Consider the following 12239-nt stretch of genomic DNA (forward strand, 5'->3'; position numbering starts at 1 on the left):
ATGCGTTATGCAAGAGTCTGTGCTCCCCGCTTAACTTAATTGACCGATTAGTCCATTGGAATTGGCCAATAAAAGGGGAAAGAAAGTTTTTAGGGTTACTACACACATTTTCCATAAAGGCCGTTCTACAATGGGTGCATTCAGAAGCGACGATCGCTCACTGAGCGGTCTGTTCTGTTTAGCTGCAAAAGAAGAACTAAACTGTGCAAGAAATGCAGTTAAAAAGAACAGACCGTTGATTCGGAGTTGGGTCGAATCAGAGCCACTTGTATCAACTCCGATTAAAGCGGGGAGCACAGACTCTTGCATAACGCATAACATGTAATGCATAAGAAAATGAACCAATCAAAATCCTTCGTTTCCTTCCTTTCCATGAAATAAAGAATTCTGATTGGATGAATTTCTTATGCCTTATGTGTTATGCGTTATGCAAGAGTCTGTGCTCCCCGCTTAACTTAATTGACCGATTAGTCCATTGGAATTGGCCAATCGCCATCTGTCGTCAAACAAAATTACAAATGCGATTGGTCAATTCCAATGGACTAATCGGCCGATTAAATTAATCGAAAGTGGTAAAAGTGGCCCTCAGTAAATCGAATACGCTATTAGTGACTAAAGGTTTGTTCGTGTCGCAAGCTCCAATATGCTCCAATATGCTCCAATATGCTCCTACCATAGTTCCTATTCACTCTATCAAGCGCGTTGGAGTGAGTAAGAGCTATGGTAGGAGCATATTGGAGCATGTTGGAGCATGCGACGCGAATAAACCTTTACCCCGGATCTACAATAGGGTTTTAAGCCTTAAGCCATAAGATATGAATGAATCACAGTCGATTATTCCCCTCGGATTCGACTGTAAAGGCCATCACACGTACAAAAATTTTAGTCGTAATCGTAAGGCCGTAAGCAAATCGGCCAATCACAGTCAAGCGTTTTAAAATGCGAGATCGCAATTTTGATTGTGATTGGTCGATTTGTTTGCGACCTTACGATTACGACTAAAATTTTTGTACGTGTGATGGCCTTAAGTCCGGATTTATTACAATAATACAATAGGTGTTTTAAGACTTAAGCCATAAGAAATTAACCAATTACAGTCGAATCCAAGAGGAATAATCGACTGTGATTCGCCCATTTCTTATGGCTTAAGGCTTAAAACCCGATTGTAGATCCGGGGTAATTGGTCAATTTCTTATGGCTTTAAGGCTTAAAACACCTATTGTAGATCCGGAGTAATTAGTCAGTTTCTTATGGCTTAAGTCTTAAAACACCTATTGTAGATCCGGACTTATGGTTACTGTTACGGAATGTGTGTGCCATGGCCTTTAATGTTTTTAAAATATTTTTATGTACAGGGTGGCTGACTTCAGTTGACAATCAACCGACCCGTGCTTATTGCCTATATTGCAGAAAGAATTTACACGCACATCGTTTGTCGCTATTGAAACATACATGCACAATGAAGCATCAGCGCTCGGCCTTGACATATCAATTGGAACAGAAACAGATACAGAAGTCAGATGGCGATGCACCCGAAGTAGGGCTTATGGAAGAAGTTGAAGTCAGTATATATCTTTTGCTAATTTTCATATGCAAGATATCCTATATTCACTAAATTATTTTTATTCTATATTTGTTATAATACAAATTTATTCTTTTGTAACTTATTGCGTGGTAAAAATTGCATATCTATTATTGAAAAAAAAAAAGAAAAAAATACAGATTCTGTACAGAATATCCCAGAATAACCGCAAAATATTTCGTGTTCAGGTAGAGTGGGCTAAATTAACTTGTCAGTTGTGAGTCGAAAAGTCCTCTGTCATTGCAATTTTCGCAATACTTTGGGAGATATTAATTTCTAAATATCACTGAACAAACACGCGGACTATCGCAACTATGGTTGCGTTCAGCAGATTCAACTGTTGCGGAGCGGATCCGTGAGCGCTCGCTGCTATTGGATGATCTAGGCTGCGGTCCACTTGACGCTACAAGTGGACCGCAGCCCTAAAATATTCTAAAAGAATACACCAATAGCAGCGAGCGCTCACGGATCCGCTCCGCAACAGCCGAGTCTGCTGAACGCGATCTGTATGGCCCGTATGCAGAACACGCTTACAACAATGTTAGCGCGCTAACATACTATACTTTACGTCACGCATATTATAGAATTTCAGAGATAAAAATACGCTTTTATCGATAAAAGCACATTCTGAATATGGGCCACTGGTTACGTTTACACCGTGCATTTAGGCCGCGGCCTATATATCAATAGATATCCTTATTTATCCTGTAGGTTAAACAAAGACACCTATCGTATAGGTCGCGAACTAAGCGCACGGTGTAAACGTAGCCTATGTCTATCGATCGCGGTCGCTTGTTGCGCGAGGAGTAGAGATTGCTTGGTAGGCGCGTCGCTTGAATTATAGCGCTTAGCGTGCGCCTACCAGGCAATCGCGTTCTCACTTTTCGATCGCTCGCATTTTTCGCGAATAATTGTTTGAAGACTACTTAGTATTGAATTCTATTATTATATTACTCTATTATTTCAATTCCCCCTTACTATATTGAGGACTCTAAAATATGAATTGAAACGTCTATAATTGCTGTATTATGCTAATTTTAATTACATATATTCACCTTATGTTTAGCTCTGATTGGAATTATTGTTTATTAATTTACATATATATATATATATGTATGTAATATTTTTATTTAGACAATGGATGATTCTTCTCAAACGGAAGTAGGTGAGGATAATGATGATGATATCGAATATGTTATTGAGAGACTAGATACAGACGAAGATGATGACTCAATGGAGTTGGAAGAAGTAAAGGAAAAAATTGAAGAAGTCGATATGGAACAGGAAGAAGAAAAGGAGATGGATAGTGGTCAATCCAATGAGGATTCTACATCTGTAATAAAGAAGATCAAATTGTTACCCGAGGTAATTTATACAACAAATTATGTGTGCGTGCAATAAAAAATATTAATTTTATAGTTTAAGAGACATCTGTCGATTTTTCGAATGTTATATAATTTTTCGTGATGCTAATTTTTCATGATATAGGAAAAATGTCAAGATCCTTTAACAGAGGCGATGGCTCATGTTCATAACGAATATCTTGAGGAGGAAATCGAGGATCAGGAGAATGTGCAGGTGGAGATGGTGATAGAATCGACTAACAGTGATATATCTGTTTTACCTGAACTAGAGAATGATGTTCAGAAGACATCAAAACCACGCGAAAATAAAAAAACAGTAATCAAAGCCACGAAGAATGGAAAAGTTCTTGTGAGTAATTTACCTTTCTGAACGATAGAAGAATATAAACACTTAAAAACTGCTATTAAACATCAATTTTAATTAAATTATATGTAAATCTCATTGAAAATCATTAGCTAAGTATTTGTATCATATGAATATTTTTATATATGAAATCATAATTAGCTATATATAGAAAAAATTGTTTCATAGCTGGAGGATAGTAAAGATAATTTGCTCGTAACTACATCGTTACCGATATTGAGTACAGCTTATCAGACGAATATCTCGACAAACATAATGCCGACTAAGGGTACGATGAATTATGTGCCGATTGCGCCGAATCCGAATACTCAAAAGACCATCACTCTGATGTGTGGTAATAAAACTTTTACATTAACTGGCGGTACGTTTCAACCGGGTACACAGTATGTACTGACCAAGCTTAAGGGTAACCCAACGGCATTGATGCTGACTGATCAAAACAAAATCATAAACGAATCAGAGAACAAAATCCAAATAAAGCCAGACTCCAACATTGATCAATCATTGATTATTCCTAGCACCAGCCAGCAGCCTGTTAATCAGCAATCGGCTGATACTAAATTGTCGACTAAGAAGGTAAAAAAAATGTGTAATTTTTTATCCGTTCGTCTTCTATATGGTCCAGAACACAGGCTATTATTGACATCTTCATTTATTCTAGATTATTAGTGGAAAATCGTTAGGGAAACCAGTTACATCGAAAAAATTACGGATTTCTACATATGTTGTGGATAATGTCAAAGGAGTTCCAATTAGTGGGTTACAAGTTAGTTTATACAAACTGATGGACGGTAAATGGACCTTCTTGAATGAAAAGTATGTGTTTTTATAATTAATCAGTACTATTATTATATTACTTTTATTTTCTTTAATATAGCCTTAATAATTTGAGGCAAAAGACTTGTTGATTTTCTATTAAGGGGGTACTGACATGACAGCCGAACAGCGATGGGATCGTTGTTTTACCAATTTACATATATTTACGAAACATCAACAAATCTCATTACACATTACTATACATCAATATCGCACGCACACGAGACATAAAATTTTTATACAATCAATAGAAAATAAAGGCCTTTAATGGTTGAAGAAGGTCTTAAGTGCTTAAATAATTCAATACTATGTCATCATGAAAATTGTGCGCTGAATTAATTTTTCAAACTTTTAAAATGTAATCCCGACAGAATTATAGTAGTAATATAATAATGATTTGATGCTTATAAAATTTTTACACAATTTTGTCTTTTATACTAAAGTTCCCAGGCATACTTCTAAAAGCACAGTATTGTTCTTCCTTGTAATCCCTAGTCACGGACAAAGCTTGTTTTATACATTATCAAAGTAAATCTTTTTATAAAAGTATATATTGTTATGAGTTGACATAAGAAGTTTGTAATAAAACTAATTTTTGAATTTTTTTGTTTTTCATGAAATCGTGCAATCCGGACTGCATTATTGTTTAAATTTTAATTCTGCAGAAGGATTTCCAAATCTGTAAAAGTAATACATATGAAAAATTGATATAAAAATTATTGTGTTCGATTGATAAAACAAACAACGCGATGCCAGCATCCCCTTAAGTACTATTTTAAATTTTATAAAATTTTGTTTTTAATTTTAACAATGGTAATTTTGATACAAATATTTCTTGTTATTAAGATATTAATTTTAAATAATTATTCGATGTGTGTATACTTTTAATGGCACAAGAAAAGACAACAGATACAATAAGAAATAAAATTTATAACTTTAAGATTAATATCTGTGTATTTGTTGCTATTGTACTCTTTTTTTGAAAAATGTTAAGAATATAAGTGTGGTAATAAAAAATTTTTTTTTCAGTAGTACAAATGCAGAGGGTCATTGTGACGATTTGATGGAAAAGATAAAGGGTACGATCGGTCGTTATAAGATTCATTTTGATGTCGATAAATATTTTACACTGAAAAGAATAGATACCATGTTTCCATTCATCGAGATTGTATTTGATGTAAAAAAACCAACAACTCACTATCACATACCTCTTTTATTGAGTCCATTTGGTTACACAACCTATCGTGGCACGTAAGTAAGATGTGCTATTGAATAAACTCTTCCGTGATAGATACAGTTGCGAAGAAATACTTTACAGTTTTTATGAAGATGAAACTGCGAGTGTATTTTATTATTTTTATATTGTAGAGAAAGAATTAAATAAGTTAGTGTATGTGAATATATGTTCAAAATACATAACATGCATATATACATATACGAGGTGTAACTAAAATAAGGCAACAAACTTCAGAGCTGTGCCCCCATATCAGAACATAAAAAAATTCATATGAACATATGTCCGCAAATCCACTGTTACTGAGACATAGCTCAAAATGTTCAAATATTATGCTCGTTAGCCGCCGATCTAAATCCTCCAGATTTTTATCTGGAGGACTTTTGAAATTCTTAGTTTATGGAGTTCCAATCGCCAATGAAGATGTGATGCTACGCCAACTCATCTTTGATACCATTCGCAATTGCCCCAGGATCTTTGAAAGAGTGCGACAATCCATGATCCGATGTGTCCAAGCATGTGTTGAATCAAATGGAAGACACTTCGAACATTTGTTGTAATTAAAAATTGAACATAAATAATATTAAATAATAATAACTATTATTTTTTTATTTTCCCCTATTAATAAATATTTTGAATTATATGTCACTAACAGTGAGTTTGCGGCATATGAAATTTTTTTCATGTTTTGGTGTAGGGAGCTCGGAGTTTGTTATCTTATTTTAGTTACAATCTATATATAATTATATTAGATTATATTATAAACAGTAATTATAGTTAAAATAGAAATATTTTTAATGCTAATAAAATATTTTTAATGCTTTTGCAGATCAAATGTATTGCATAATTAACGAAATGTATTTACATAGATAGCTGTTAAGAATTGTTACATTATATGTGTAAGGTATGACTTGGTATACATGCGGTTAAGAATATTTAATATAAGTTATAAATATTAATAATGAATTCAATGAAATAAGTTTATGAAAAAACTTTATAGCTGAACATAAATACGTTAGTTTTAGAAAGTTTTGTAAGTAAATATAAATATTTGATTTACTTTTTCTCGTATATCACATGGAATTTTGTTCTTATAAATATTGCATTGGTACACTGTTTTTGCTTGAACTGTGTATTGAATCAACATTATGTGCCACATATTGTATTTTTTTTAATAAACATTAAATTTTAATGAAAATATACTAGAGATAAGTATCAACCTTTCAATTGCATTGCCTACATTCCTTGACCTCTGATCCATTTTATCTATATTTAGATAAAAAAACGGTCTTGAAAGCTGCGTATGTTCGAATGTAGTAAGTTAGTTATATTCGTGAATACTGAGTGTGGTGACAGTGAAGTAGATCAGACTGTTTCCTCAAATTATTCAAAAATGTAATGTACAATACAAAAAAGAAATTAATACATAGTATATGTATATTGGATAGGTTTTAAAAAACTTGACTAAAAAATGTAGAATCTATAGGAATTAATATATTTAATAAAAAAATTGCATTGATATCTAAATTTATTTTTCATCAAATAAGAAAAATAATCTCATTTTCATTCGAAGCGAATCTTAAGTATTTAATAATATTTATATGTAAATTTTGCAAATATATCAATTTTATAAACTACATTTATTCGGTTTATTTTGAAACGCAATCGTAAATTGAACCTGAAGGAAAATAACAAATTTTAAATTCAAGATTGTAACGCAAAATAGAGGAGAAGGTGACACAACATTTATATATTATACAATAACTTGGTTAATAATCAATATTTCAATTAAAACGTAACAGTTACATTCTTCAAAGTATTGTTCAGTCGATTCTAAATACAAAGTTACGAAACATTTATTACTTAGGGCACTATTTATAAAAATGTGGCGACACAACGTAATGGCTCAAAGAAAAAGCTTTTTTAATTTTATTGAATTGAAGTGACTACTCTGATGCGCATGTTTAATTTATAACATACGGTAAACCAGACATTTAATAAATACGCTATTGGTCATAATGATTAATATTGTTCGTTCTATATAGTGATCCCATGTAAGTTGTTACACTTTCATTTATAAGACCTATACGTTTTTAAAAAATATTCATTTCGGTTAACCTATTGTTTTAGTTAGCCAATCGGGTAATTTGATGTTCAAGAAGTTCATTTAACAATATATTCACGATTGACCCCACTTAAAAACGGTTCACTCTGCGATTAAAACACGTCACAATTGTATTTACGGCTTATTAATGTTTTGTATTCATTAGTGTTCGACTTATTTGGACTGAAGAGGATCCAAACGTTTACGAAACGAAACGAAATGTTTATATTATGTATCTTTTTAAATAAATTTGCACTTGTACGTCCTGTGCTGGCTCAAATAGGTTATTCTAAGCAATAAGAAATGCTTCGATCGAAAATAGTATTATTTCTCTTACTTCATTTATTCTTATCAATCTAATTTTTACTTATAATTGTCAATCTTTAATCGTTTTTCAAATAGATTACTCAAATTATTATTTAAGCATAATACAAAATATATTATCGCTCGTCTACAATGTGATATAGAAATTCAAAGTTAAAAATGAAGATGAAGTTATGAATTTTTCTTGCAATTTATTGTGTAATTTGCGTTATGTTTCTTGTGTTTTTTTATATGATAGATGAGTACTTCTATAAATCAAAAGGAAAAATTAAGTATTACCTCGCATGTTTTGGATACTAGCAGAGGTCGACCTGTTGATGGCTTGTTTGTGAGTCTCTATAAGTTTGAAAATAACAAGTGGATTTTTCTGAAAGAAAGGTACTGCATTGGTTTTGCATTGTCATATATTTTTTTATATGTATAAATGTTTTATTTATCATTAATTTTCAATTTTTTTTCATAGCACGACAGATTCAAATGGACGCTGCGGGGATTTGTTGCAGGACATGCAAGAGAATCCCGGGTCTGGCAGATTTAAGATTGAGTTTCGGGTGAACGATTATTTCAAGCGAATCGCAACCGCCTTTATGTATCCGATGATCGACGTGATGTTCGACGTGCAACATCCCAACGAGCACTATCACATTCCTCTGCTGCTGAATCCTTTTGGATATACCACATATCGTGGCTCGTAATCGACATCACGCTTAACCCAGAAATCACTTGGAGTGTTTTTATATTCCAGCATCGAGAAAATGTGAACTATTATTTTAAAATATCTATTTTTAAATATATTATCGTTTTCTTTTCTTGTGGACATATTTTTTTATAAATTCCTTACGAATCTTTAAATATTAAATTCCATTGAAAATCTGCAATAAAAAAAGCGTTATATTAATTAAAAACTTTTTTGTTCAAAATACTATCGTAATAAGTTACTTAAAACGTTTATTCTGTTTAATATTTGTTTGGTTTTTAATTTTTTTAAAAAATAATAAGTAAATATTCGTAAGGGTAACAGTATTCTTTCGCGGATTATAAAAGGCTATTTTTATGAACTTTTTTAACGGAAATTATGGGGTGATTGGTTTTAAACTTTATATACATAATAATACATATTTTATTAAGACTCAGGAATTTTTTCAAATTAAAATATTTAATGAAAATTATGGTTATTAAATTGTAACAATAAACGCGGAACGCCTCATGGCTTCCATAAAATCTCGATACTCAGTTATCTGAAATGAAATATCGAATAAGATTATTAATCTACAGATGTTCGGTTGTCATCGAAAGTAGAATTATAAAAAAAGTTATTTTCTAAATAATTATAATGCATATAAAAATAGCATTTAAAAACTCGTTAAAATTTTTTAAATCTATGTTAGAATTAAAATGAACAAATTAATAATTTTTAATTTCAACGATAGAGAGAGGTATTTGAAATATGTAGCTAAAGGGCAAAATCGACTGATTCATTAATTTGTTTGAAACCATGGGAGCTAGTTTGAAAGACATAGTTTTAGAAAAATGCGTTTAAAGTATTGAGTACAATTTAATCATATATTTCTAGTTACTTACGTAAGTTTCAGCCTAATCAGTGATTTCAAGCCCATATAATATCTTCTGTAAGTTCAAAAACTTATTTTCGGTTTGTCTCATCTCTCTCGCAGCTGTTCAAACCTCCTGAATGCCTATGCCGCTTCGACGTTTCGCGTGATTTCCATTGTTTATCGCGAAACTTAGTAAACTATTTGCATTGCGAATCAATAGCAAGGATATACAAAATTCGCAGAAGTGATCATCAGAACATCTTTCATTAAATAGATACGCAGCTAAAAGAAAAACATATGTTCCAAGTGTCCTGAAATCATATAGTGAAGGTGTTTTCTGTATTCTTGTCGGATACCGAAGGAATGAAGAGATGGATAGGCGTTTAATTAGGAGATCGTTGACCTACGAAAACAGATCCGAAGACGAGCTTCTACACAACTTTACGATTTTATGCTTGGAGTTAATTTATGAATTTTCATCCAAATTATTCGCTAGGCAAAGTTTGCTGAGTTATATTCTTTCATCTACGAAGTTTTGGATTTTTCAATTTTAACCATGGTACTTAATATTCGCGATATTCTAGATCTATCTTCGTAGGCCTCGTGTTAGACAGTAAATATGTACTTCACATAATTTTTTTTAACAAGACATTTAATATTCGTTTAATATCTGTAAGCTCAGCAGAGTCAACATTTTGCGTGGGAACAGACGTTAAGAGGTTCTCGTATGTAGGTATGCGCGTTACAGATCCTCTTGTTTGCATTGCGCTACGCAAACTGCGCTCGAGCGGCTCTTCGCGGCACGCGAAATATTGAATATTTTCGGATCCGGTCGAAGTTTTTACGGATTCTCACGAGGATTAACGCAAGTTTTGCGAAAGGACACATTTCAGAGCAGATAAAAGAATAAGAAAAGTAAAGATATACTCCGTTGCATTATGTTCACTATCTTCTAGCGGGACTTAAAATCGAATTGCTGATACCCAGTGTTGTAACATATCTAGGTATAAGCATGATGGAATAAGAAAAGTGAGCTATTTCCGTGGATGTATAGTAGCTCCAAAATAGTGGGGAGCTGACAGCCAACTACATTCGACTCGTATCATGGAAATCTAATATGACTGATACTTTTGCCATTTTTGTGAGCACGCGAGTTAGTTGATGGAAATTATTTTCTAACGACAGTTTGTGTATATGTATAAAGTTCTTGATTCTTGAAAAGAAAGGTTTCAAGGCATTGTAAGTGGCTGACTAATCAATCGGAAAAGCCAAGAAAACAAAAAAATATGTAATGTTACACTTACTATGTTTCAATGATATTACATTTTAAAAGTTTTTATATTTTTATGATTGGATTAATATTGCTATTTTCAATAAATATACTGTGCTTTTAATTCCGATCAGTAATGTGTGTTTGAAAATTCGTGCACAGGCCAAATATGATTGGTTGTCATTTCGGTTCTCCATTCTTTTCCGCTCTATTATGCACAATAATTCATCTTTCTTATTCTATCATGGGTATAAGTATCTAAGTACAGTACCTAAGTACTTTAGCAGTACCTAAGTGTATTACCTAGGTCTTCATAGGTAGCTTTGTAGGATACTTTTTAAGTTTAAGTACGTAGATACAAGATATTTATCTATATATATCAATGGTATACATAGACCAAACTTTCCCATATTTTTCAGTGATGGGAGATGAAGTTGGAAATTGACAGTTTAAGTTTTAAATAATTTAAAATTGACTTCAGTGACCGTTGAGATTCCATGCTATCTCTTCTTTCTTTGAAGATAAAAAGAGACATAACGGAATCACAGATCCTATCAAACCATCATCTTCCGGCTTTAAGCTACGAACAGAATTCTTGGTCTATGTATATACGTCATTGATTGATACGATATTATATCATTATATTATAAACATAATTTTAATTCCAAAAAGAAATCGATTTTCCAATACACTATTGTTTTAAAAAAAGACAATAGTTATCCAAACATTTTTATAAGTACTGCATAAATAGTAGTTCGCAAAATAAAATTCGTTTATGCAGTTTGTTTTTTTGTAAGAAATATCTAAAAAAATAACTGAATCTTTCAGGTACTGTTATACTGTACCTGTATCTATATCTAGATAATTTGTTAAAAATGTATCTATACCTGTAACTAGGTACTTTTCCTACAGAGCATCTATACCTAGATACCTTACAAAAGATACCTGTTACAACACTGTTGATACTATTCGATATAAATTATTAATATTGTTTAGAGAAAGGGGCACATTTTACAATTTAAAATTAAAAAGGATTTCAAACAGATTTAGCGTCGTGCTTTACGATGCAACGATGCAATATTCACCCTCTTGTAATTATCCCTTATATATAGATATATACGCAACTAGGACTTTAAAACAATTATAATACAAAAAACACTTTGTGTGATCGCCGCCACGAAGAGTTAATACCTCCCGATACCTTCGACTAGTTCGCACAATAAATTGTTTTCGTCCATTAAAAATCGCCACCGCAGAAGTGGGAAGGTGCCGAGTTTCTTTCTTCGAGCGGCTTGTTAATTAAGAAAATAGTATTTTCAATACCGTTCGAATAATAATGCTCCTTTTTCCCGGCACCTTGCGCACTTCCACTTTGCCGCCGATTAGAGCAAGCTGGGCTGTTGAAGCGTTTTGGTCAAATTATACATTTTAACGACTGATTCTGTGATTAATTTGGAATCAATTGTTCTACGTATTTATAAAATTTAAATTATATAATTTAAGATTCGTCGTGATTGTGAGTTTTTAATGATTTATAATATTTCGCACCAGCTCGCCCCGATCGAACGCGGAACTCATTAACGCAGGTACGTAAAAATCATGGGCGTCGTAAGAAAAATGCAGAGAGG

At 32.4% G+C, this 12239-nt stretch overlaps 2 protein-coding genes across 2 annotated transcripts in view; both read left to right on the forward strand.

Moving 5' to 3' along the window:
* LOC108720523 (uncharacterized) overlaps positions 1 to 6271 on the forward strand; it is a 7761-nt gene extending 1490 nt beyond the window's left edge. Inside the window, exons 2-8 of the mRNA XM_018444581.1 lie at positions 1356 to 1561; positions 2717 to 2947; positions 3071 to 3295; positions 3479 to 3886; positions 3975 to 4126; positions 5156 to 5377; positions 6190 to 6271. Of these exons, the coding sequence (XP_018300083.1) occupies positions 1356 to 1561; positions 2717 to 2947; positions 3071 to 3295; positions 3479 to 3886; positions 3975 to 4126; positions 5156 to 5377; positions 6190 to 6211 (1466 nt within the window). The 3' untranslated portion in view covers positions 6212 to 6271. The remainder of the gene's footprint in view (positions 1 to 1355; positions 1562 to 2716; positions 2948 to 3070; positions 3296 to 3478; positions 3887 to 3974; positions 4127 to 5155; positions 5378 to 6189) is intronic.
* Positions 6272 to 6608: 337 nt separating this feature from the next.
* On the forward strand, positions 6609 to 8535 carry LOC108720526 (5-hydroxyisourate hydrolase). Its single transcript, XM_018444590.1, has 3 exons — positions 6609 to 6755; positions 8027 to 8166; positions 8252 to 8535. Exons 2-3 carry the CDS (start codon positions 8027 to 8029, stop codon positions 8481 to 8483), a joined length of 372 nt encoding a protein of 123 aa, XP_018300092.1. The 5' UTR covers positions 6609 to 6755; the 3' UTR covers positions 8484 to 8535.
* The last annotated feature ends 3704 nt before the right edge of the window (positions 8536 to 12239 follow it).

The sequence above is a fragment of the Mycetomoellerius zeteki genome, unplaced genomic scaffold (genome assembly GCF_001594055.1).
Source record: "Mycetomoellerius zeteki isolate Tzet28-1 unplaced genomic scaffold, Tzet1.0 scaffold151, whole genome shotgun sequence".
In the NCBI taxonomy this organism is placed as follows: Eukaryota; Metazoa; Arthropoda; class Insecta; order Hymenoptera; family Formicidae; genus Mycetomoellerius; species Mycetomoellerius zeteki.

Coding starts and splice junctions, on each gene's coding strand:
- LOC108720526 (XM_018444590.1), top strand. CDS start 8,027: ATGAGTACTTCTATAAATCAAAAGGAAAAATTAAGTATTACCTCGCAT. Junction 8,167..8,251: donor TGGATTTTTCTGAAAGAAAG/GTACTGCATTGG, acceptor TTTTTTTCATAG/CACGACAGATTCAAATGGAC.